This window comes from Haliotis rubra, unplaced genomic scaffold, assembly GCF_003918875.1.
Source record: "Haliotis rubra isolate DU_JTF1 unplaced genomic scaffold, ASM391887v1 Scf2, whole genome shotgun sequence".
Lineage (NCBI taxonomy): Eukaryota > Metazoa > Mollusca > Gastropoda > Lepetellida > Haliotidae > Haliotis > Haliotis rubra.
The window spans coordinates 5,871,458-5,899,418 of NW_025766002.1; the positions used below are offsets into that span (position 1 = coordinate 5,871,458).

Here is a 27,961-nt window from a genome sequence, read left to right on the forward strand (position 1 = left end):
AATTTAGAGTGAGTGAGTAAGTATGGTTTTTAGCCGCTTTTAGCAATATTCCAGCAATGTCACGGCGGGGGACACCAGAAATGGACTTCACACATTGTACCCATGTGGGGAATCGAACCCGGGTCTTTGGCGTGACGAGCGAACACTTTAACCACTAGGCTACCCCACCGCCCCACATAATTTAGAAGAAGCCCATAAATAAAATCATAACTCTGTGTACCGATATTGTGTGAATGAATTAAAACTTACAAAAGTTTATGGACAATATTATCGATGACACTTTTTTCATATTTATAATGATAAATAATTTTTCCTATCAACGATATTTCCCGATTATCGAGCTTTTTAGCCAGCTTAAATGACATAGAATTCAATGAGATATTAAAATATCATCATTTTTCAAAACTAGACAACAAAAGTATACGCTCAATACAAGGATGTACACACTAACCTATAAAGTTGGATATTCAATATTTGGGTGGACAATACTGACCAAAAAGGACATACATTTAATATTAGGACAGACAATACTGCCCAACAACTGCAAATATTTATTACATAGGAAGACGATACCTTCCCAGAAGGATGTATAGGATGAGCAATACTTACCTACAGCAATGTATCTTCAATATTTGGGTATACAATACTGACCAAAAAGGACATATGTTTGGTATTATTTAATACTGCCCTTCAGTATATAGGCAGACATACTTACCTACAAGGGTGTACGCATTAGCATTTAAGTATTTGAGGCACTTCTCCACACACCACAGACAGCAGATGCAGCACTTCATACAGAACTGGGCACAACTGTTCTCTGAAGTTTTTAATCTGAAATATAAAACATCCAGCATTTGCAGGTGAAAGAATATCTTTTACCTGAGACCATATAATATTATATGGTCTCTGCTTTTACATAGAAGTTAGTTACTGTGATGGGATAAACACAGCTTGGATCTATATTTCATGTCAGTTAGTTTATTGTTGATGAGGCTTTTAACAGGTGAAATCCACTAGCATTGGTATGGAGTTGACAACCCTAGCATCACAAGAAGAACCTGATGATCAGCTGATCGTGGCACAACTTAGGGATACAACTCTGTAAGTTACAGTGAGTACCAACTTACTTCTTATTTTATTCACAATGAATGAATAAATTGTCCTTTTTGGGGTCTTAATTAAATTACTTATTTTAGTGTTATTCATCTATTTATTTACTTATTTTTTTATAATTATCCTCTTTTTCTATATTTTATTTTATTTATTTATTTAGATTTATTTATTTATTTATTTAATTTGGATTATCTTTTTTATTTATTTATTTATTTATTTATTTATTTATTTATTTATTTATTTATTTATTTATTTATTTATTTATTTATTTATTTATTTATTTAATTTGGATTATCTTTTTTATTTATTTATAATGTCCTGTACAATGCATATACATCATTACTTACATCATGCATACCTCGTGTATTATCTCTACAGGAACATAAAAAGAATAATAAAAAATAAATCATTAAATCATATATGCAAATTAACTTGCTTAAATGTAAAAATAATTTAGTGTGAAAAACAAAAACAAACAAACTTACTTCTTATTTAAGTACATGAGAATCATCCTAGGCAGCTTGATGAGCGTGATGATGAGCGACCCCAGCGCCACGGAGCCAAGGTGGTAGATAACGAGACGACCGATGGACACGCAGATTGCACAGTTTATAGACTCTTTGTCCCTGCAATAATAATAATATATTATCATCATGGGATTAGAACTCATGAAAAACAAAATTGCAAACTGAAGCCTGCCTATGATGGGATGAAGAGGAATGATTTGATGGACTGACAACATTTTATATCAATAGATACAACATAACAGATAATCCATAAAATTGGTTCCTCGTCATCAAACCAGCTTCTAAATGCCACTTAAAGAAATTATATCTGGGATTCCAAATGACACGCCTTGTGCAAAGGTACAAAATAATTATTTTGTGCAAAATTGGGATTTAAACAAAAATATTTAAAGCATTAATTATTTCGTGGTTGCATTCATAACCTTTTTGCAGGTTCTCTTACAACTGAAACACAAATCAGTTTCCAAAAGATATTTATTTGTTATCACCACATGAATATAACTTTGGAATTTCTTTATCCAAATTTGGAACATTTACTGGCATTGGTTGCAGACTGTCAGAGATTCATGCAACAAAGTCACAAAAGGGAGGTAAGTTAGAATACGTCATTACTTCAATCCGAAAGAAACTATCAAAACAGTGCACCATGTTCCAATAATAGTTGAACAATCCTACTCCTTCATTCTATTTCGGATTTCAGCTAGATCAATTTCTTTTCTTGGCTAAAGATAAAAAAAGAAGCCCAACAAAATCAATTCAACACTATGTATAATGGAGGAATGCCTTACACAACAGGTCGAAAGATAGCCATTTATAGAAATAGAACATCTTTTTTATTACAGAGGTGTCTCCGTTTTTCATAAAACATACACTTATCATGAACATTTGGTTGATCTAGTCAATTTATGATTGTCATTAATTCTTCTTACCTTGTAAAGTACCAAGTCGCCACAGCTCCGGAGATAACAAGCTGCTGACAAGCAATGATAAACTCGCTCGTCCACAGCAGCCCGATCACGTGGTACCACCAGAAATACGACACGTTTTCATGTTCAATGTACTCCACGAACTGTGTGCTCTTGTTTATTGAAACTTTTTCTGAAACAAGAAGCACAAATGTGTTAACATTATACACATCTTTGAATAAGTGTCATTTTATTACTATCGGTTCTAAGTATCTGAAGGTGAAGAGAGCATCATTAAACACATAGGTCTACTGGGTCCCTTCTTGGGTTGGTCATGACAGTGGACACTAAAAACGAGTTTATAAAATTGTAACCATGTGGCAAAATGAACTTGTTGTTTGTAATGATGACTTTGGTAGAGCCTGAGCTTATATGTGAATCTCAGGATGATATGTGAATCTCAGACTGATACGTGAATCTGAAGCTGATACATGAATACAGGTTGATATGTGAATCCCAGGCTGATATGTGAATCTATCTAGACAAAGAGACTCTCTGCTATACACCTCTAAAATGTAATTTTTAGAGTAAAATTGATATTTTATACTTATCCTGACTCATGCTCTTTTGCTTGTCTTCTTTCAAGTAACATAGTGGAACACTTGTATCTCCTTATTTGAAGCTCCCTTCAAAATAAAATCACTAATTGGTACTCACCACACGCAGTAGCCTCCCTTTGTCTCCCCTTGGCGGAAAGGTGTCGCCACCTTCGCCCATGTGCTTCACTCTCTCCTGATTTTATGAGCCCAACACTTGGACTTACAGGGAAATCCAAAGTGTTATGTGGGAGGATGGAGGAGTTAACCTCATGAGTCAGGATAAGTATAAAATATCAATTTTACTCTAAAAATTACATATTTTTCCTTATCCTGACTCATGCTCTTTTGCTTGTAGCATCCTACGGAACGGAGGTGGGAGTAACAGAATACTTTGGATTTATAATTAGTGATTTTGTATAGATATACTGTAATATCCCCTACGGGAACTTCATGAAGGCTTAGATTTAGGATGTTTCCTGTATAAAAACCATAGGTTATATAAAGCCATTAAAGGGGAATTACATTATGAATATATTGAACAATACATATAATATATATATATATATATAGGTGACTCTGATAGAGGCACTGAGATAGAATATATCAAAAAGTATGTGCTTAAGGTTGAATAACTTAAGCTGAACATATATACATAGCCCTAAAACTCCGTAGAGTTATAAGCTAGATAAGTATGTATAAAATACATATTAATCTTGTGAGGATAATATTTTAACGCCTACGAGGGACTGTCAGTTGCTGAGCGAGGACCAGTGGTCCGAAATGGTGAATGCCAGAGACATCTTCTGTAGTGATGTCTCTCAGGTAGTGATTAGCAAATACCATGTTAGATTTCCAATAGCATCCTTCCATAATCGTGTTCAAGGAACAATTACCGTAGGGCTTAGGGTGGAGGCCAGTGCCCTGATCTCATGTGGATTTGATGCTGTTGGTGGGTCCAAGCCTGCTGCCTTGTAGGCACGGAGAATGACAGTCCTTATCCAAATAGATATTGTGATCCGTGACACTTCTGTTTGATTCAGAGGCTTATAAGGGGATGAATAAACGCTTGAGAAATCTTCTCCTTGTTTTGGATCGTCAGAATAAACTTTGAGCTCTTACTGGACACAGTGATAGGTCTTGTGTATCTTGTGATCCGAGAATAGAGGATAGCCGGATGTGGAATAATCTGTCTGGTTGACCTGGCAGTTGATTTTTTGGCGATGAAATCCCATCTTAATCCGAGGTGCGCTGTGTTATGATTGTCATCAAACTGTATCCTCTCTCAGAATCCAGAGCGTGAATTTCAGACACATTCTTGCTCTAGAGATAGCAGAAACAGTGTTTTCTGTGAGAGAAATTCAAAAGTTGTCGATTCCAAGGGTTCATAGACCTCACTCGCGGAGGTGTTGTAACACTACATTCAGATCCCAAGCTGGGCGTGGAACTTCCGCTTTGGTCCTCCAATCGAATGCTCGTAGTAAGGCCAGTAACTCTGGAGATCTTGTCAATTTGACACCCGCTCTCATGGTGATTACAGAACTAAGCCGCAAGATATGTTGATATCGCTGAACCCTTTTAAATGTTTGTTTTGGCGCAGGTAACACAAATAGTCTGCCACTTGAGGTTGTGAAGCCTCTTGCTGTAAACCCTTTCTTTGCTGCATAATTTTCTAAACTGTGCCACTTGTCGCCGCATTGCAAGTTACGAAGTTGAGTAACGAAGGCAAGCGTGACTGCTTTTGCCGCCTGGCAGAATATCCTCTCTTGTTTAAACACATTTGTATACAGTCCATACGTAGTTGGAACATTGCTGGGTTTCCGCACTTGTTTGGTGTGAGGATGAATTAACAGGTTTTGGCGCTTTGGGTAGCTCCAGTGTTGGTTGACCGATTTCTTGAATTAGTATGGGAAACCACGCTCTGGCCGGCCAGTAGGGCCACCAAAGTGAGTTGTAGGCTCTGTGTTTGTCTGATTTTCTGTAATACTTGAGGTATTATTGCTGGCGGCGAAACGCCAGACGCATTGAGGCCTTCCCATGATAGACTTAGAGCCGTCCGCTGCCCAAGCTTGGGGGTCTGGGACTGGTGACACTAATGTCGGTAGCTGATTGTTGAATCGCGGGCTTAATAGGTCTATTAGCGGCGCCCTAATTGCTTGATTATCTGTGCAAAAATTCCCTGTTGATCATCCACTCTGTCGGTGATGGTAGATGAGGCCGAGAGAGAGCCGCCTGCTAGTATATTTCTGGCTCCGAATGTGCACTGCTCTGACATGTAGATTTAGATCTTGTATTAAATCAACAGTTGAAAGCTTAGGTTCAAAAGGTTCATCGATCTCGCTGAGCCTTGCTTGTTTATGTAGAACGCCACTGTCTAATTGTCTGTATGGATCATTAGGTGCGATTTTGTAGAAATGTGCTCCAATGTAGAATGGCGCTGATTACAGCTTTCATTTCTAGACTGTTTATATGGAGTTTGCCTTCTTGCTGATTCCATAATCCTGATATCGCGGTGGTTGGTGAGATGAGCTCCCCAACCTTGGAGTGACGCTGCCTACATACAGATGGGTTTTGTATTCCTGCTCTGCTAAACAAATCCTCTTCGCAGACATTCGATTTCTTGGTCCACCATAGTAGATGAGGTCTGAGATGTTTCGTAGACTGAATGGTTGTACATCGCTGAGATGTGCGCTGATGAGGACCTGTAGGGGACGAACTGTAATCTGCCTGTGACAGTCATGTCTTGGGCTGATGTGAGAAGACCTAGTAGGCTCTGCCATTGTCGAAGCGGTAACGGAGAGAGTAGAGCTGGTGGAATGGTCTGTTGTATCTTGAGCCAACGGTCTTCTGGTACCATAATACGGTTGCGATTTGTGATGAATCAATACCTAGGAACTGCAGGTCTTGGCGATGGTACTAGGTCCGACTTTGTGTAAGTTTACTAACCAACCTAGTTGTGTTAGTAGCTTTATGATGTAATTTAACTGTAGTTTGAGACTCAGTGGATCTTGATCTACTTGTATCCCGTCGTCGAGGTAAAACGCACTGCATGCGTAGCCCCTTGACGATGTAGAAATATGATAATCGGTTTCGCGTTATATCCTCGTGAATAGCCAGGGGCTGATGATATTCAATGGGAGTACTTTCCACTGGTAATGTAGCCCTTCTAGAGTAAATCGTAGGTATTTCCTGGAATCGGGATGAATGGGGATGTGCAGGTAGGCATCCTGTAGATCTATGCTGCCCATGTAGTCCATAGGATCTAATCATCTGGCGTGAACTGAGGTAAATGTATCATGCTAAACTTCGTGGTTTTGCGAGATAATTCTTGTTGAAAAAGCTCATGTTGTAGATGAGTCTGTATTTTCCGCGGGAGTTTTTCTTGGGAACTAGGAAAACTGGGGAGTAGAAACCTGGTTCGACGCTTATGCTGATCTATTACTTCTATGGCCTGTTTGGATAGGAGTGATGAAACAGCCTCTCTTATCTTTGGTAGTTGTTGCGCTTTGTAAATCGAACTTGGGGGTTTGATTGTCAGCGGAGGCTTGGCCTGTAGTGGGATACTTAAACTGTGTTGAAGAATGTTGGAGACGAAGGGTCTTGCAATATTCCCCAGTTTTCCCAGTGTAGTTGGAGAGGCCCACCCACTTGAGCTGGCTGTACTGGAACGGCTGGGGTGGAAGACTCCAGTCGTTCAACCTGTGTTTCAGCTGCCTATAATTGCGGAACCTCTGGGTGTCCTGCCTCTTCCTGATCCTCCTCTATAGTTGCCATATGGGCTTAATTTAAAAGAATCTTTACCTCTAGAGCTGGCTATCTTCCTGTCTCTTGCTCTTTGTAGGCCCGTGAACTTAGATCTGCCTGAGTATCTTTGTGAAGTCTGATCTAATGACGCTGGCTAGTGTGTCCATCGATTTAATCATAAGGACTTCCCTGGAATCCTTAGAGACTTCCTTGGCGACTTTGTCGATTTCTCCGCCAAAGATGGATGTTGTCGACCACGGGCTGTATAAAGTGGGGCTGTAAAGTTCTCCCCAATTACAGGAAGCGAGGAGGCCTTGACGACGAAGCTAAGGTCAGTGCTGCTGAAACAGATGTAAGATGATCCGCTAAAACTGCTGATCTTTCTTTGCATCAGTAAGGCAGAGTAAATCATTCTATCATCTTCCGTCGTGGAATCCCGAATCTAGTAATAAGAGTCTCATTGATCGCCCTAGATCTATTTAACCCAAAGAACATACGCCTCGCCATGGTTTCTATATGAGCCAACTTGCGCATCATCCATCTTGTAAATCTTGTTCTTTACATCGCTGATGATCTTATAGTTCTCATCGATGTCCTGGGCCTTGTAGAAGGAGTCCATGTTATCGCGTGGAGAACTTCTTGGCATGAAAGTTGGGCAGATGTGGTGTCTGAACTTTCAGAGCTTTCTGGAAAGCTGCATCTAGATTCTGTGGCACTGCCGCAATCGGGTCGATCGGGGTAAAGTTATTGCATCTGGATCGCCTTCCTTCATCAAATACGCCTCTGCTGTATTGCCACTTTTAGATGGTGATTTGAGATCTAGGTTATTGACCATCCAATACCGTGATCTCTGCATCAGAAAATATGATTCCTCCATCATCCTCAATACCATCATCATTAACAAATTGTAGATGCTCTTCGACCGCGTAGCTGTCTGTATATCTGATGAGGTTTGTGGCGCATCTAGTTGACTTGTGCGCCGCTTCTATGTGGAGATCTGACGGGTGATCGACCTGGTGATGAACGAAGTGGAGATCGTCTATGGGATGATCTTCTCGGAGACTTGTGAGGTGAATGTTGATAGCTTCGCGAAGCTCTTCTATAGTCCCTCGATGTTCTTCTAGATGATGAGGATCTGGAATCATATGTCCTTCGCGAATGCCTTCGCGAAGCTTCATTTGCGTCCGGTCCGGGGGATCGATGATATGACCTTCGCGAAGGCCTCCGTGATGTCTGATGGTCCGAGTCCATATCTAGAGATGAAATCGAAGATGGTGATGATCTATCCCGCCTTCGCGAAGGCTGTACATCTAGGTCCTTCGTCAAGGTGGTCCGGGACTTCCTTCGCGAAGGTGACATCGTCTTGGCTGCTACGCTGACGGGGTGCCTCTGGGTGTTGTGTCACGTTGGAGCCTTCGCTGGTTGCTCGACCCTGCTTACGCAGTTTGTAGTGGTCCTCCATGATGTTCATAATCTGCCGCATCATGTCTTCTGGGATGATCTGTGACGAAGTCGTCGGCGTCTTTTCTGCGATGGGGTTCACATCAATAACGTCTGACGTCGGTGTAGAGGCATCAGGCTGCATGGTGATCTCTGCAGAAGTCACAGTCGCTGACACCGGTCGCTTCTTCTGCCGTAAGTCGGGGATGATTAACGGCTGATCATCGTAGAGGCCCAATTCTGCTGCTGGAACGATCTAGGCTGAGAAAGTTCTCGCTGTCTTCGTAGATTTCCCTTTGGAAGTCTGCGCTGCCCTGGGTGTCCTCAATCTGCGTTGAGACGACGATGAGGCCCTCTTAGACTTGGTCTGCAATGACGGGATGTCTGGGGAGGCCGGTTGTTTCTTCGAGGTAACGGACTGCGTCCCACGTTCCTCTACCGTAGGGGTCTCTAGCAGAACACCAGACGGGAGAGGGTCGATCGCTAGCAGCTGACTGGATGGAATATCTGGACTCTCTGCCATGTTTTGCCCTTGTTTGCGTGATCTATCTGCAGCACGTCTTAAGACGCAAAGATGATATTTATTAAATGCAGAATGAGATAAATTAATGCAGTAACTGCAACGTGAATTAAACGCACATGGCGTAGAACAACTAGGGCATATTACATGTGGATCGGAGGCAGAAAAACGTAATCTACAAATCGTACAGATTTTCATCAATGTAAAGCTAGCTGAACAATCACGAATACACGTGAATAAACAGGAGAAATACGATAATTAATCAATACAAATAGTAAAGGATACTAGCTATACCTCTATAGTAACCTATGAGAGGTAAAACTAAGAGATTATCAAAGGATATGGTGTGTAAGGAGACACGAGGCGCTCTCACATCCTGCTCACTGGGCGAAGAAGGAGAGAGTGAAGCACATGGGCCGAAGGTGGCGACACCTTTCCCGCCAAGGGAGACAAAGGGAGGCTACTCGTGGTGAGTACCAATTAGTGATTTTATTTTGAAGGGAGCTTCAAATAAGGAGATACAAGTGTTCCACTATGTTCGCAAGAAGAAGAAGACAAGCAAAAGAGCATGAGTCAGGATAAGGAAAAATTAAACCTTTTCAAGAATGAGGCTGAGATTTGACTTTTATACCTCCACTGAAATGAGATAGACTTCAATGAATGGCGCCTTCCACCAAGCAATAAACATCGCTACAGGTGTAATAGATGACCTTTTCATCGCCTTCATTTCAAACGAGAGGAAGACTAATATTGACCAAACTTTTTTTCCAGCGTGCTAAAAGCCCTTAATTGCAACTCAAAAGTATATAGAGACTTGCTCTGCACTTAACATGGCGCTTAGTTCAATACGATATTTTCAGGGCAAGTTTTTGTTCAGGACAAAACAAACAGAGTGAGACACAGATAGAGCCAACTTTCATCTTCTCTAATGACGGACATGCACATAGTGTTATTAATTACATATGGAAGAAGGTGAGGGTCACATACACTTCAGGCTCTAACTGAGTAACCGAAACTGGGTTAGGTCAATTGAACATTGCTGGAAAATATGTGTGATGAATGAACACTGCTGCTCACTCGGAAAACATTGATAGCATCTATGATGGACCTAGTTGGAAGGGGAATCAGCTTTCTGATTTGTAGAACCATGAGTACTTGTGGAGCACATATTCAAAGGTTGTGGAAATATCTTAAGTCTCTTGAATCAGTTATCGTAGAGTGAGCGGGTTGATGAGTGAGTGGTTGAGAAAGTGGTTGAGTGAGTTTACTTTTACGCTGCACTCAGCAATATTCCAGCTTTATGGCGGTGGTCTGTAAATAATCTAGTCTGGACCAAACGATCCAGTGATCAACAACATGAGCATTGATCTATGCAATTGGGATACGATGACATGTGTCAACCAAGTCAGCGAGCCTGACCACCCGATCCTGTTAGTCACCTCTTACGACAAGCATGGGTTACTAAAGACCAATTCTAACCCCCGGATCTTCACAGGTCAGTTAGTGAGTGAGTTGGTGAGAGTGTAATTGAATTGGTTGAGTGGTTTAGAGAATGGTTAAGTGATAGGGTGAGTGAGCTAGCGTCATTCAGAAATAATTTCACCTTCAGAACAATACTGCATACATTTCACAAATTCTAAATTTCTAAATTCTGTTTAATGCTGCACAAAAACGGATTTCAGCTTCCATAACACCTTCAACAGCATCTGAACCATACTCCAATCACATAGATGCTCTTTGGTTCAAAAATGGCTTTTGAGAAATTCTAATGTGGGTGAAATTGGCAATATAAACCCACAAACGGCAGTGAGTGTCTATGTCCATCTAATCCCCTTTAGAGACTTAAAAAAGAAGTTCACTGAGTCAATGTAGGAATACAGACAATAATATATACTTCTATCTGCTGTGGGAATATTGATTGGAAACAAAATGGGTTATTTAAAAGCCATTTACAGCACATGTATCACACAATGTCCATTTCACTTTGTGTCCATTATTGATCACAGGGTGTATTTTAAACCCAGCATAACAGTTCATCATATACTACACAGGCATGTGGGATGTATTTCATATCATGCTAAACATTCATTACATGGCGAATATACTTTTGTATACAAACATGTAACATGGTGTTGATTTCACCAATTTACTACATAGACAAATATGACATGAGGCTATTTTCACTTTAAAATCATTTTTGAAAACATGTATTTATATATCTATACATTTACAAAGACACATGATACAAGCCATATCTATATAAAACTTTATTGAAATGGTGTAGATTTCACTAACTTTCTACACAAACACATAACATGTAATGCATACATTTCATATAATATAAACATTCATGAAATGGTATACATTTCATGTTGCCAGTAAACAGTGCTGATATGTTGTACATTTCGCCCACTTACTCCACAGACAGGGATGATATCATGTATATTGCACTCACCGGCTGTCACCAGATATAATGGTATACATTTTATGTTGCCAGTAAACATTGCAGATATGTTGTACATTTCACCCACTTACTCCACAGACAGGGATGATATCACGCATATTGCACTCATTTGCTGTTGCCAGATGTAATGGTATACATGTTATGTTGCCAGTAAACATTGCTAATATGTTGTACATTTCGCCCCCTTACTCCACAGACAGGGATGATATCATGTATATTGCACTCATTTGCTGTTGCCAGATATAATGGTATACATTTTATGTTGCCAGTAAACATTGCTAATATGTTGTACATTTCGCCCCCTTACTCCACAGACAGGGATGATACCATGTATATTGTACTCACCTGCTGTCGCCAGATATATGAGCACTATGACCCAGTAGACAAAGAAGATGAGGAGGATGAAGAATGTCCAGATGGGCTGTGCCAGGAGACAGGGCATTGAGCTGATACACTTCCCTGCCTCGTGGAACAGCGTCACCACCAGCGAGATGCGCTTCCTCATCACCAGGATCACCAACAGCAGGATCACCTGAAATGAAAGAGGGAGTAAGTAAACTGGACAGATACATCACTTACAGATAAAATCATATTAAAAAAAATAAAAATTCATGTCTTGTCTCAAAGTAAGATTGTGCTGAAAATCGTTGTTGATTGTGACAGCTAAAGAAGCACAATTTCACAACGAAAACATGTACATTACTGCCACTTTATCAATTTTATTGTTAATGGCCTTAAAATCATCTCAGTTTTGAATGATTGGTGCAACAAAAGACAAAAATATACAACAGCCCCCAAACCAGCTGCCCTCCACTGCCCCATCCCCACCTTCCAAAAAATATTGTTTTCTTCACTGAACCTCAAGGATTAAAAAAAAACCTCTGGAATTCCTCTGAAACAAGTTTGTTTGCTGTTTGACGCCACACACAATTAGCATACAATGATATACATCAGCCAAGTCAAGAACTTTGACCACCCATTCCCATTAGTCGCCTTTTACGACAAGTAAGCGGATGATGAATTCAAACCTGGATCTTTACGGGTAGGAAACATTAAGGACAGGTCCCAAGTGCAAGAGTGAGTTAGTGAGTTTAGTTTTACGCCGCACTCAGCAATATTCCAGCTATATAGCGGTGGTCTGTAACTAATCGAGTCTGGACCAGACAATCCAGGGATCAACAGCATGAACATCAATCTGCGCAATTGGGAACCGATGACACGTGTCAACCAAGTCAGCGAGTCTGACCACCCGAACCCGTCAGTCGCCTCTTACGACAAGCATGGGTTACTGAAGATCAATATTCTAACCCGGACCTTCATGGGTCCCAATTTCAAAACATCATTAATGACGTTGTACGGTATGAAACATGTACTTACTGTCAAAACTGATGCAATTATGGAAAAAGTAAGGAAGGTGTTTTCACTACTGATCTCCACGTCCAACAGAGGAATCTTCAGCTTGTAGTCATTGTCCAGCTTGTTTTTCACACTTGCGTATGTCCACCACAGAAAAGCAGTACCCGCTGAAATAATACACAGCATATTTAATATTGCATCAAGGTACTGTAGCTCAACTGCTCTAATCTGAGTGAGCAGAAGCTAAACTGAGTCAAATCTGGGCAACTACTTCATTATTTATGTTGTATAAATGTTTACACAATGCCATGATTATAAATGTATTATCAGTTCCCAGGGTACTGTGGCATATTTAACTGTATGCATCAACTAATATTCTATAAACTCTGAAGGTCAATTTTATGATAACAACAATCTGGTACTAATTATCATCTCAAACAGCTGCCTCTGAAATATGAAATATTTTAGTTTCAAAATATCAAAATGGCAAAATTTTGAGAAAAGAAAGCAAATTATATCACATGACAAGACACCCTTTTCTGTCAAATATGCAAATAAAGAAACTTGACTATATCTTTATTTATTATCAAATACATGAGACACACAAAATATGTTCATTTAATTCATCATTACAATGAGAATGAGCAAGTAACCAAATTTTCTGAATACAATCATTTTGGGCAGAAATATCTTTTTATATCATTTCAGAAATCTTGTAGTATTTTTCCCTTCCTTTCATCTTATAAAACAATACTCACTTCAGACAGATCCAAATCCCTTAGCATCCTTCTGGTCTTATTGAATTTTGAACATGCTTGTTAATTATTGACAGGACATTTTTAAGGGGATACTTAATATCTCCTTCCTGTAATATTTAATCCCTTGAGGAACCAGTGCCCAAAATAAGGAGACATTGTGTTTCCCAGCTTCCTGTTCACCTGACGATATTCATTACAAATATCAAACACATCTTGGCACATAGGTAAGAGCTGGTTGTTTCTTAGCAACATTTTCATGTTGAAAATATACCCAAATAATATAACATATAATGTATGTATTTCTTAAATTCAACTTTACTCTTAAACAACTTGATATCAATTAAAATTTATATTTAAAACTTTAAAAGAAATGTCTTTCAAATTAACTATTAACTTCTCATGATAATAAAATACTAATTCGAAAATGTAATTTAAAAATATGATTAATCTGTGTACCCAATCAGTACTTCTTGCCAATCAAAGTCTACTGTTGATTTGAACCTGTCTTTTAAAGTTAAACAAATCCCATAAAGATAAATGAATTGAAGAAATTAATGTTCAATTTGAACGATCAACATACAATTTGCTCTATAAGTCAAGTCTAAAGTTTTCCACAACAATGTTTTCAGGGAATCTAATCAAGCAGACCCATTAATCTCAAAACAATATTATCCAAACAATCTGGTAAGCTAATTAACATTCAATCTTATCTGATACAATGGGAAGGGAAACAGCACAAGTTTGATATAATGCAAGTTTCTTTCTCAGTGTGGTCTTGAGAGACCTATGCCTGGCTCTGGACATATTTCTGTGTGGCTCCTACACACTGTTACAGCACCTATGATAACACACCAGCCCAAGTCCAGAATACCTGGAATTGTCCAAGAGGTCGATGAGCATTCTTGATGTGGCTTCCCCAGCCAAGGAGATATACAGGTGGAGGATACTGCAGGCACCTGTAGGATGTGCTAGGTGGAGATATGGTGGGATGGGTGGGGATGGGGAGGGAGTGGAGGATGGGTGGTTGCTGGGGTGTGGTGGTGGGTGGGAAGGGAGATGGTGGTGTTAGGGGGACTTGGGGAGGGACTGTGGCGTGGGTGTATGTGTTCCCCATCTCTCTGATCCATTTTTTAGTTTGTCTCACAGTCCCTGAACCACATTATTTTTCCTACAGCCTAGCCCTCTCAACAATGTTAGAGCTCTAAATGAAGCAAGTCTAGATTTCCTCAGGTTCTGAATCTCCCATCTCACTGGGGCTCCTTTTCAATTTAAATGGGTTAATTTGTTCCTATCAAAATTATATATTTCAGAGACTAAGAATTAGTCTAATCTATTTTGTGTGGACCCTTTAATTTGGAAAATCATGGATCCAAATAATCCTTGTAAAGATGGGAGAGAGTTAAGAGGCCATAAGACAGTGTTGACTAGAGGTTGTTCTGGCAGCATGTCACTGTAAGGTGTTTTATTCATTCACAAAGTCAAATGAGTTGGAACAGTGTGAAAGTTGATACTCAACAAGAATTCATCTCAAAACAGTAATTCTTCACTTGTTTTGATAAAAGTGAGGGAGGAGAGTTTTTGTAGTAGCTAAATCAAGGTTGCCAAGTTATCTTCATCTTGTGGAAATTGTTTCCCATAAAACTAGTTTCAAATGCAATAAAAACGACATTTGGTATCAGATTGTACTTTCATAGGAAGTCAAAATGTGGTGTATCAAAAAATCCAGACAATGTTGGCGATTATTCAAATAATCCACGTATGAATTAAGGTCGTGTTACAGGACAATAGATCATAAAAGTAAAAGCCATTGCATGTCAACTTCCATTACCTGGTTAGACATTAGGAAAATGATACAGTTTACTGTAATGGGCATCCGTAATTTACCGAAAATCTAAGGACCATACATGCGACTTTGGCCATCATGGAGAAACAATAACGTGGTCGTATGACAAAGTCGCCAGACCCATGCCTGCTTTCACTGCATAATTTGTTCCGTGTTTAACAAAGTCAACAAAAACTGATCCAATGCGATCATTAAACAAGCTAACGACATTGGGAAATAGCATTGGCTGGTGTAGCTCAGAGTCATGTATCAGGCCGTCAATACCGGGAAGGGTCATAATGAAATCTACACCAATCAACACGATGGATCTGAAATATGGGGGGATAATACCAGGATGTGATTGCCAATTAAACACAACAATATGTGACAAGTCAAACGCAGGTGAATTATCGCTCGGAGCCCACTTACCTAAGCTTGCTATGATGACGACCACCAAGATCAGCCAGACAATTACTGACGCAAAGAATCGGATCAGCAACGCCATTATCAAGGCAAAAACTGCGGGAAAGCAACAAAATGCACTCTCAATATCGTAGTAAATTTCTGCAGAGACTTCCGTCCCCAGACACAAATTGCAAGGTCGCATAGCAATTTACAAAACTGTCTTGTTTTCACCAGCGCCAGAGGAATTTAAACCCAGTCATGGTGGTTGATTTAGATTCACGCCAACGCATGGCGATCTGTGAAAATTGCACCAAATTGTCCACCACATAATGATAGAGATTAGACAGTCTTGGAGGTATTGTTTATAGGGCCGAGACAAGTGACAGGTGATATGTCATTGTAATTATCATCGTTATTTTCATGATTTCTTCATTTATAAAGATCAATTCTTGCTTTAGTAGTGATTACCGCAAAATCCAAATAAATTGCAGGCATGCAAGGAATACTGAAGATTGTTGTTGACAAGCAAGATGTCAGACAAGGGCAGAATGGCTCCTCCAAGAACATGGTATTGATGCTGATGAAAACACATGTTGACAGTGAAAGACATACATTAATAAAGTGACCTTGATCAAAACACAACAGAATTATGAGTGAGTGAGTGTGTTTGGTTTAAACCTGTTTTCAACATTTCAGTCATATCAACATGCTGGCTTAATGTGTGAAGAAAGCCAAAAAAAGCCAAATATACCCTTCACAATAAAGAAGTTATCCATAATCCATAAACAAACCAAATATACTATTCACACTTTGCTATGGAACAAATCATTGATTCAACAGAAAACTATGGTGTGGGGTCAAATTTGGTTTAAATATCTAAGCCTATTGTTAGCATGGATCCTAGGCTTCAGCATGTCATTTCATCTTGTGATCCCATACCTGCTATTGACAGGTGTTGTGTACTTGTCAATGACTCGTTCCATGATTTGCAAAATGGTTGATTGGTGCCATGAAAACCATTTTTATGGTTACTCATGTATCAGGTGCATAAGGTTAGATTAAAGTGACTGTTTGCCTAAAGAGGTGTTACCATATCATTATCTATCCAGTTTTAAATGAATACATTTTCAAATTATAAATCTATGTTTAAGTAAAGTTGTGAAATTTTGTGATCCTTAACAAAGTGTGAGTAGTATATGATCCAGGTTGTGGATGTTAATTAGGTGAAACCAATTTTGTTGGTGCTGACAAACCATGGGTGAATGTAGGATTGAACCCAGTCCCTGCATGATGTCACTGCAAAAGGGGGCAGTGGGGTAGCCTAGTGGTTAAAGCATTTACTCGTCACGCCGAAGACCCGGGTTTGATTCCCCACATGGGTACAATGTGTGAAACCCATTACTGGTGTCCCCCGCCGTGATGTTGCTGGAATATTGCTAAAAGCAGAGTAAACTAAACTCACTCACTCACTGCAAATGGTACCAAACATCATTTGGGTGACATCATGGTACCCAATGACATCATAATGGTTTGCAAAGCATTGTGAAGCAATTTCATTGGAGTGATATTTCAATACATATATTACGGTACTTGATCTATGGACCCGTGAAGGTCCGGGTTAGAATGAGCCTTCAGTAACCCATGCTTGTCGTAAGAGGTGACTAACGGGATTGTGTGGTCAGGCTCGCTGACTTGGTTAACACATGTCATCGGTTCCCAATTGTACAGATCAATGCTCAAGCTGTTGATCACTGGATTGTCTGGTCCAGACTTGATTATTTATAGACTGCCGCCATATATCTGGAATATTGCTGAGTGCGGCGTAAAACTAAACTCACTCACTCACTACTTGATCTAAGAGCTCAGCTATCAATCTCTGCTTTGCCCGCCCATGAACAAGTAAATCAGTGAAATTATTAGAATATTGTGAAAAACAACATCTACTCACTCAAATTGGTGAAAACAAAACTATAAAATCTGTGTATCTTAAAACCATATTTTATTCCACTTGATATGATGTGTGTTAGTTTAATGGAAATATAAAATGCTTACTTGTTTTAAACTAGATTTGTATCTACTGAAGTGACAGGCTTTTCTCTTTATCAGACGTTTTCAACTGCCACAGTCTATGCTATGATTTGAGGATTAATGTTGCAATTTCTTTTTCACATTGCTGTTTCCAGTTTTATCATATCAATTTTTCAGAATGATCAACCAAATGATTTTAAAAAGGGTTCAATCACAAGAGTTGGGAATATTAAATTACAACACAGGCATTGAAACACTCATAGTGTAGATGACATACACTTGGCTCGGGGAGAGTGGGCTCTTTTTTAGCCTACAATATGTGGTTATAAAGGAATCCACACTTCATATATCTCCATAAGGTTTATTCAGCTGACAAAACTAATTTTCAATTCTCCACTAATTTAATGTTTTAGACACTTGCATGAAAGTGAAAAGTTTCCATTTATTTTCTACAGTTATGACACAAAATAATGTGACAAAACACTTTTCAAAACAGGATAAATTAATTACGATGCCTTGGCAAGATTACACTTACTAAATCGTGGAGTCATACACAATGAAATCTCAGGAACATCAACTTATCATGCAGATGGTATCATTACTATTTGCCACGGATTCACTTACAAACAGTAATGATATATTTGGAGTGGATATATTATGATAAGGAAATGTTTTTGTCACTTTAATAACAACTAACTTTAGATATAAATTAAATTATGTTAATGGTGCTCTTGGTGTAATGATGTTGCTGAATATCACTGAAAGGCATTGTGAAATATCTTAAAGGTTAGTACCAACTCCTGATTCAACCCCAACCCAGCCATAAAGGGAGTAAGTGAATTTAGTTTTACACCACTTTTAGCAATATTCCAGCAATATCACAGTGGAGAAGACCAGAAATGGGCTTGACACATAGTACCCATGTGGGGAATAGAACCCGGGTCTTTGGCGTGATGAGTGAACGCATTAACCACTAGGCTACCCCACCGCTCCCAGCTATAAAACTGACTATGGTATTAATGCATCTCACTGTACAATACTGAAAATGGGCTTAGTGTCATACATCCAACACATTTTCACATCAGTCTGTAAGAAAATAAAACAAAATGCAAAATGAAATTGTAACTATCTTTCAAAGAAAAATAATTGGACTATTTAATATCCAGTGTTAATCCACACATTCCACTAAAGCGTTTTATCTGTTTTTAAAGCTTTACATAGTATCCTCAGAATCACGCAACACAAGCCAAATACTTCCTCCCGAGAGATAGATCCATTACAGCATCCGCGTTCAGCCTTTCGCTCATCACGATCTCCCTCCACACACATCCACATCACACACTGCAACCACTAGTTTTAATAATTCTAAAGACTATTAATATCCACGGCAGCTAATTATCACCTATATTGGTTTCTTTTCACAAAAAAGGAAAAACACATTTTCAAATTAATCCCTGAAAATAACCACCTTTTCAAGTGTGTGAACAGCATGCTTAATTTTAGCCTTTCAATTATTGATTATATAAAAATGTACACTACATCAGCTGAAGATGAAAATATTGACTATCAAAAACATAATTTTACAAGCTTTCATGCCTATAATGTCTGTGTACCAAAAATGTAAAAGAGAGAATTTAAACAACAAAAACACATTTTAATCAAAAAATGAAACCTAATCAACATTAAAGGTAAGTAGACCCATATTGCAATAAATAAGAAATATTTTTTTTATTTTGGACATTCATGTCTTTTAAAACAATTTAAATTTCTTTAATTGATATTTAAAAGAAACTTTGATGAAAAAATTCATGTTACATTTATAATGTTAGAAGTTCAAACAAAGGAACCAATGCTCCTTGACATGGCATTCCAAGTTTCATCAATACTTTGCCCAAGTTGAATTAAACTGAAACTAGTTTTTCCAACTCCCCTTTGAAATTGGACACCAAGCCTGTATAACCTATAAGTGATATCAATCGTTAATGTCAAATTATCCACCTCAAATATACTCCACCTGAAGTATTCTTTATAAGAAAAATTAAAGACCATTATTTGCTGCAGGAATAGCTTTTTAGACCGTATGAAATACAATCTGACTAAATGTACGAAATGCCAGAGCGAAAACTATTGATTAGTTGCAAAAAGAAATATATTACAATACATCAGTTAAGACATAATTTGATTTCTTAAATGACTGACTTTGAAATATATACTCTATAAGATTTCTACAGATAGGTTCCGCAACTTTATCTGTACGTTTAGTACATCCAATATCTTAATATAATGACACAAAAAATATGGTAATTGTTTTTATCGAACAGAAGACTTCTTACAAAAACTTCCCTGAAGCAGCATAAAAACTTTTGTTGGTAAAATATGCAAATATTTTGTTTTAATTGATATTTAATTAAAAGTGGAAAGACATTTATCAGTGAGTGTTTTGATCAATTTTAAAGCAATGCTTTAGTCATATCACATAAGTGGACTTTTGTGTGACACTGTGTGCCTCAAACCCAGGCCTACAGTATGGATGTCTAATGCTATACCATATGAGTGAGTGAGTGAGTGAGTGAGTGAGTGAGTGAGTGAGTGAGTGAGTGAGTGAGTGAGTGAGTGAGTGAGTGAGTGAGTGAGTGAGTGAGTGAGTGAGTGAGTGAGTGAGTGAGTGAGTGAGTGAGTGAGTGAGTGAGTGAGTGAGTGAGTGACTGAGTGAGTGACTGAGTGAGTGAGTGACTGAGTGGAACCCTGCTTAAAACACTATTTCAGTCATATCATGGCTTCCAAGCTTGGCAGAGACAAAAGCCCAAAGTCATGCAAGTCTTGGATGAAACACATGAGGTTGTGGAAATATCTTTAGTCTCTTGAATCAGTTATTGTCTAGTGAGTGGGTTGATGAGTGAGTGGGTTGATGAGTGAGTGAGTGAGTGAGTGAGTTGAACCCTGCTTCAAACAGTATTTCAGCTATATCATGGCTTCCAAGCTTGGCGGAGACAAAAGCCAAAAGTCATGCAAGTCTTGGATGAAACACATGAGCACAAATACGGTGCTGACAATCCAAGAAATATAATAAGAGCAAGCCAGGATGCGAACCAATGATGATATATATGTTTCTGGCATGTCCAAGGGACACAACCATGCACAGTGAATTGCAGTGAACATAACGATGACATACACTGCACTTTGACTGTGTTGCAAATGAGCTGGTAACCAACATAAATGTAAAATAATCACAGCAGCATCGCAGCCTTGTGACTGTGACTGTGACTGTGACTTACAGAAAATCACAGTTATTTCTATGAATCAGTTATCTTCCACTCCTGACATGTGACTGACAGTGAGTGAGTGAGTGACTTACAGAAGGCAACGAAGCACAGCACAATCATCTCCTTCCAGGTGTTGTAGAGGTCACTGAGCATCTTCTGAAAATTGTCGCTGCTGTTCAGGAAGTTGATGATGTTGCCCAGCACTTCCTGGGGCAGGGTGTACAGCGGCGAGGGAACACAGCGATTCAGCAGTGGAACACTGGAACAAGTATTACATGGGTAATACGGGTTCACCGGAACAGGTATTACATGAATATGGGTGTCACAGGAACAGGTATTACATGGGTGATACGGGTTCACCGGAACAGGTATTACATGAATATGGGTGTCACAGGAACAGGTATTACATAGGTGATACGGGTTCAACGGAACAGGTATTACATGGATGATACGGGTTCACAGGAACAGGTATTACATGGGTGATATGGGTTCACAGGAACAGGTATTACAATGGTGATATGGGTTCACAGGAACAGGTATTACATGGGTGATATGGGTTCACTGGAACAGGTATTACATGGGTGATACATCTTCACAGGAACAGGTATTACATAAGTGATACAGGTTCACAGGAACAGGTATTACATGGGTGATACAGGTTCACAGGAACAGGTATTACATGGGTGATATGGGTTCACAGGAACAGGAATTACATGGGTGATACGGGTTCACAGGAACAGGAATTACATGGGTGATACAGGTTCACAGGAACAGGTATTACATTGGTGATACGGGTTCACAGGAACAGGTATTACATGGGTGATATGGGTTCACAGGAACAGGTATTACATGGGTGATATGGGTTCACAGGAACAGGTATTACATGAGTGATACAGGTTCACAGGAACAGGAATTACATGGGTGATACGGGTTCACAGGAACAGGTACTACATGGGTGATACAGGTTCACAGGAACAGGAATTACATGGGTGATACGGGTTCACAGGAACAGGTATTACATGGGTGATACAGGTTCACAGGAACAGGTACTACATGAGTGATACAGGTTCACAGGAACAGGTACTACATGAGTGATACAGGTTCACAGGAACAGGTATTACATGGGTGATATGGGTTCATAGGATCAGGTATTACACGGGTGAGATACGGGAACATTGGAACAGGTTTTACACAGGTAAGATATGGGAACACTGGAATAGGTATTACTCTCGGCTAAACACTAAACTAGTAATGTAGCAAAGTCTTGCTTTAAATGAAGATCACTGAAGACCATATCAAAGCTAAAATTACTGACCTCTTTTTAACTGGGGTCACTGGGCAGGGGCCCTGAAGACCCTGTAACCTCTGCAGGTTTTCATAATCATCCTTTGTGACATCGTATCTGCACAAATGGGAGCCTGTAGTCTTGGAGAAGTGTGCCACTTGTCTCAGATCATCTAGGTCTTCATGAGGACATTTGTTGACACATATCCTCATTGACGCCTTGGGGTGCTCAACATCCATGAAAAACACATACCTGTAAAGTGAAAATCATGAATTAGTCGTAGAATTAGTGAACATGATTTGGTATTTATTTTCAATTCCTTCAAAATCACGGCAAGGGACACTGACTTGCTTTTCAGACCTACTCGGGCATGATGATCAAATGCTTCAACCACTGAGCTACCCAACTGTTCCCTTTCAATAGCATTTTCTACAGTTCATGACTTTCATTTAGAAGGGGTTTGAAATAGTCAGTGTCAGTGATAACTTCGCATTATTACATCACTGCCACAAGCTAGTTTGGCTATCACATGGTCTGCTTGTTTGCTTGTTTGTAAACAACATGATTATGCTTAAATCAGAGCATATAGATAATGCAAGGTGTAGCTTACATATTGTTTGCTTATATATACAGGTCTCTGACAAAAATCACAACAGTGAAGAGCATGACAAAATATCTTCGTTCGTCAAAGTGATGGCATGGCTAATTATACATGGCTTTGATGAACAGTTTTTCAAGTTTAGAGAATTTTGTCAGTGAAAGTGAACCATTTCATGTTTTAAAAAAATGAAAGCATATGAAAAACAAAAGTAATCTATTTTTGGTTAAAGGAAACATAAACAAAGAAACAAGTGCTTGTTTGTCCAAATGATGCCTTGGAGTCAGTTTTATTTATTGGAGTATTATTATATCTGGCCCTTCCAGTATTGCAGCAGAGACACTGAAAGTGATAGAATTGGGTCTACACCGCTTTTAGCAATATTCCAGTGGGTGACATTACAAGTGGGGAATCAAACCAGGACCTTCAGCAGGATGAAAGAGCACTTTAACCACATGGCTACCCAACCACCAGTTTGAGTTTGATTTGACACTACTGTGAATGGCATTTCAGTGACCTGGTGTGGTAGTCTTCTGTAGAACGACAGCATACATTGATGTCCGACTTAGCCGTTTACCACTTCTGTATAACGGAAACTATTGTGCCATCAGACACACTCGGCTGACAACAAAAGATGTATCTCCATTTTCTGATCAAAGCAGTATTATTGTCACAGCAGGGACATCAGGAATGGGCTTAACACAATGTCCCAATGTAAGAATTATACCTCCAGGTGTTCCGGCTGATGGTGCCTGCTACCTCACAAACATCAGTATGAAGATCAAGGTCAGAAATGTTTTATACCATACTTGAAGGTGAGGTGAAGTTGGGTTTTACATCATACTTGAGAATATTTCGCTCATATGACGATGTGCATGCGTGTGTATGTGTATGTGCGGCTGCTTGTACTAGCACAGACTTAAGCTGGTTTTATAGTGCTAGCCCACTCAGATACCATGCCGCAGTGAAGCATGAATACCCCACTCAGACACATTATACTGACTCCCGAGCCGACCAGTCCTTGTTGACCCCATTAATGTCAAGCGCCAGGCAGGGACCAACAAGTACCATATTTTAACGTCTTTTGGTATGACGCGGTCGGGGATCGAACCCACAACCTTCCGCTCTCCGGGCGGACGCTCTAACCACTACACCACGGAGGCTTACCATACTTGAAATAAGAGGCAACTAACAGAATTGTCTAATGGGATCGAGAGGTCAGACTTGCTGATTTGCTTGCTGCATGTTGTTATACCCTAACTACATTGAAGCATGTGGGAATTATAAATTCAGGTGTTCTGGTGATCCACTGCCTCACAAACATGGATTTGAATTACCCTCATCCCCCATCTAACCCCTCTCCTGCTACAAAGATCCAGAGCGGGTCTTCAACAACCCATGCTTGTAATATGAGGAGAACTGGATGGTCAAATTCACTGCTTAAATGTTCATGCATATCAATGTGAGTGAGTGAGTCTTGTTTCATACCGCTTTTAGCAACATTACAGCGGGGACACCAGAAATGGGCTTCATTTACCCATGTTGGAAATCGAACCCAGGTCTTCAGCATGACAAGCGAATGCTTTAACCACTAGGCTACCCCACCGCCCCGCATATCATTGTGTCCTAGTTGAGTAGATCGATGCTCATGATGTCAATCACTGGATTGTCTGGTTCAGAATTGATTTTTATTATTGTCGATATTGCTATTTATTGCCTAATGTAGCATTTCCTACAAAAAAATATAAAATAAATAAATACATGGCTGAAATGTATCCACTGGAATTACACGCAGAAACCTACCCAGTTGACCTTGACCTCAAGCCACAATAACACTTGCAAACCCTTGGGAAAAATTACCATGTTTATGCTCTCACACTACAACCTATGTCTTACATTTATCAAGCTACGTCCTTAAAGACCACGATTAGAACACGATACTGGTGAACTTCCATCAACAAGAAGTCTTTGATCCCTCGGTCTAAAGACATGTGTCTTTTATTGCCCAATAACACAATAACCTATCACACGTTTAATATGATACGACAGTTCTTTGCATGTAATTTGCCTTGCTTTGATACGGCTGTTGTTCTGTCACAGTTGTTGATGCTGGTTGTTGTTTTTACCTACCATTGAGCGAGCAGGTTTCATGGATTGGGGCTATTTTGCACACAAGGTTGGTTTTGTTCCAGGGTTTAATATCCAACATCTGTTTATGTGATCAATTTCAGTCGAAATGGACAAGGTGAGATGTGATTGATGTCTGCACATTTCAAACAAAGAATATCGATGTTTGTGACTACAATTATTCTTTTGATTAAGTATTAATGTTCGTGAAAATGAACACACTGCCTTTCAGTCAATAAACTCGTCAATTATACTCAGTTTATCAAACCAAATTGAAATATATTACACCCAGCCATGGAGCAAAGATATGGGTATTATTTGTAAATTTCAAAATGAAAACAGATAGCTGTACCAGCTGTGAAGACACAGAAAGCAATGTGGATGCTCAGCGTATGTTTATCAGACAGATTCTTTCAATCATATTCAATTTATTAAAGAGTAAGATAATAAAAAGAAAATAATTTCAAGGTGGAAGAAATTATACATGATGAATATAGTACACTTTGAAAAAGGACATATTTATTAAGACATTAGTGATGAAGATATATTTGGTTGCTTATCGTAGAAGAAATCACACTTGATTCATGTCACTGGGAATAATAAATAGCTACAGATATAATATGTCATGTTGCATACACCTAATCAAAGAGTTCCTTTACTGCAACTACAGTCACAAACATTTAACTTCACAATGAAATTATGAAACATGACAGACAAACTTATTTCTCAAAGTTATGATTTAATTAAAAAATAATAATGTAAAAACCCCGAACATTTCAAAATTATAGATGCATCAATTATTAGAAATACTTTGGGAAATTGGCGTCTTAAATTTACTAAATTCTAAACTTTTTTCGAAATTGTTTTCATTAACAATGCATGTGAAGGAAAAGGTTTCTCATCTGGCTGGGCAAGTGTTCAATTACATGCTTATCATAATTGGACTGGTAGGTGAGGTGAAATTGGGTTTAACGTCGTGCTTGAGAATATTTCGCTCATATGACGATGTGCATGCGTGTGTATGTGTATGTGAGGCTGTTTGTACAAGCACAGACTTAAGCTGGTTTTATAGTGCTAGCTCACTGAGATACCATGCCGCAGTGAAGCATGAATACCCCACTCAGACACATTATACTGACTCCGAGCCGACCAGTCCTTGTTGTACCCAGGCAGGGACCAACAAGTACCATATTTTAACGTCTTTTGGTATGACACAGTCGGGGATTGAACCCGCGACTTTCCGCTCTCCGGGCGGACGCTCTAACCACTACACCACGGAGGCGGTTGGACTGGTAGGAAAGTGATATACCGTAGTCAGTTTAATAAGTGCCTTGAGGTTAGAGGATATTTAATGGTAGTGCTTATTAGGAAGTGTCTTGTGCATTTGCAGAGACTTACCAATTATTTAGCATACAACATTAAATCTATAGTGATTTATTTGAAACTAAATCAGATATTGATAACATCCTTCAATAACGATCACATGATTGTTTCAGACATGAATATTCTCTATCAGGTGGAGTATGACAGGGTGAAGTGTTAAACAACAACATTGTGTATGACATCACTAAACTGAAAATGAGGAGTGAGTGAGTGAGTGAGTGAGTAGGGTTTTACGCCATTTTTAGTAATATTCCAGCAATATCATGGCGGGTGACACCAGAAATGGACTTCACACATTGTGCTCATGTGGGGAATCGAACCCAGGTCTTCGGTGTGACGAGTGAACACTTTAACCACTAGGCTACCCCACCGCAATGAGGACTGACTGACTGAGTTTGGTTTTACGCAGCTTTTAGCAATATTCCAGCAACATCACGGCAGGGGACACCAGAAATGGGCTTCACACATTGTACCCATGTGGGGAATCGAACCCAGGTTTTGGCGTGACGAGCCAACCCTTTAACCATTAGGCTACCCCACCGCCCCCCGTAATGAGGAAACAAGGACATATAATATAAAAATTCAACAGAAAAGGTATTCATCATTCACAGAAAAATTCTATTGGGAATATGGCAAAATAACAGAAACAAAACCATATATATATGGGTCACCCAAAATCAGTGAATAAACTATTTGTATGGATTAAGCATGAAATGCCCTATGGGTAGCACCCACCATGCACAAGACTTGCATAAAAGCCTGTGTTTTTTGTTGCCTTGTATACAGTACACAGTGCACTACTTCTGCCATACAACAGCAGCCAGTGTAAACAATCAAGTCTTGACCAGGCAAGTGATGGAGGAGTAAGCGACTACATCTTTAGTCTTGTGGATGAGGCTGTGATGTATCAATGGATACAATATGGACGAGACGAGGACAAGGCCAGAGAACAGTGTCCATGCTGCTGCTCCGCTCCAATCAATAGTCCAGAGAAACATTATCATCACCTATTCAAGCTCTAGGTAGGCTTAACAAACCATTTTTGTCTCAGGAACTCAATTCTGTTTGCTTTGGGAGACAAACATCAGCACTGTTGACCTACTCTGCCTTAGACCATGCTACACACTGTTAAGAGCTATAGAAAAAATGATCTGGTGGACACTTGTTCTGGTGTTAAGTGTGTTGGAGACATAGTGGATTGAAACCAGATCCACTCTGGACAGGTGCTGTTTCAGTAACTGAATCAGTTGACTTATCACCTCATTAACACACTGTTATGTAGAAGGAGAAATGTCACTATGTCGCCATGTTACTGAGACAGATCTAACTTTCAGCTCTTGGCAAAACTACACGAAAAAAGTTTCCAAACTTCCATGCTTCAATATCTATGACCAGTACTTATACAGATGCTGCACATGAAAGAGTAGTTTATACACAAGTGTTTTGGAACAATACTTATAAGAGGCGTACATGTTATAAAAAAGCATTAAGAAAGACCAATATATGCAAATTCATGCACATTATCAACTACAACAACTTAAGTAAAGGCTAGAAACTGTTATGGATGTCAAGTTCTTTATTCTATTATGGAGTGAGTGAGTGAGTAGGGTTTTACGCCATTTTTAGT

At 39.3% G+C, this 27,961-nt stretch overlaps 1 protein-coding gene across 9 annotated transcripts in view; it reads right to left on the reverse strand.

The window, feature by feature from the left end:
• LOC124275423 (choline transporter-like protein 1) overlaps window positions 1–27,961 on the reverse strand; it is a 233,797-nt gene that overhangs the window by 9,503 nt on the left and 196,333 nt on the right. For all 9 annotated transcript variants that reach the window (XM_046710985.1, XM_046710984.1, XM_046710987.1 and 6 more), the window contains 8 exons: window positions 22,257–22,478; window positions 21,034–21,200; window positions 15,675–15,764; window positions 12,687–12,832; window positions 11,655–11,841; window positions 2,570–2,738; window positions 1,599–1,739; window positions 716–831 (listed from right to left, as the gene is read on the reverse strand). In XM_046710985.1, the coding sequence (XP_046566941.1) occupies window positions 716–831; window positions 1,599–1,739; window positions 2,570–2,738; window positions 11,655–11,841; window positions 12,687–12,832; window positions 15,675–15,764; window positions 21,034–21,200; window positions 22,257–22,478 (1,238 nt within the window). The remainder of the gene's footprint in view (window positions 1–715; window positions 832–1,598; window positions 1,740–2,569; window positions 2,739–11,654; window positions 11,842–12,686; window positions 12,833–15,674; window positions 15,765–21,033; window positions 21,201–22,256; window positions 22,479–27,961) is intronic.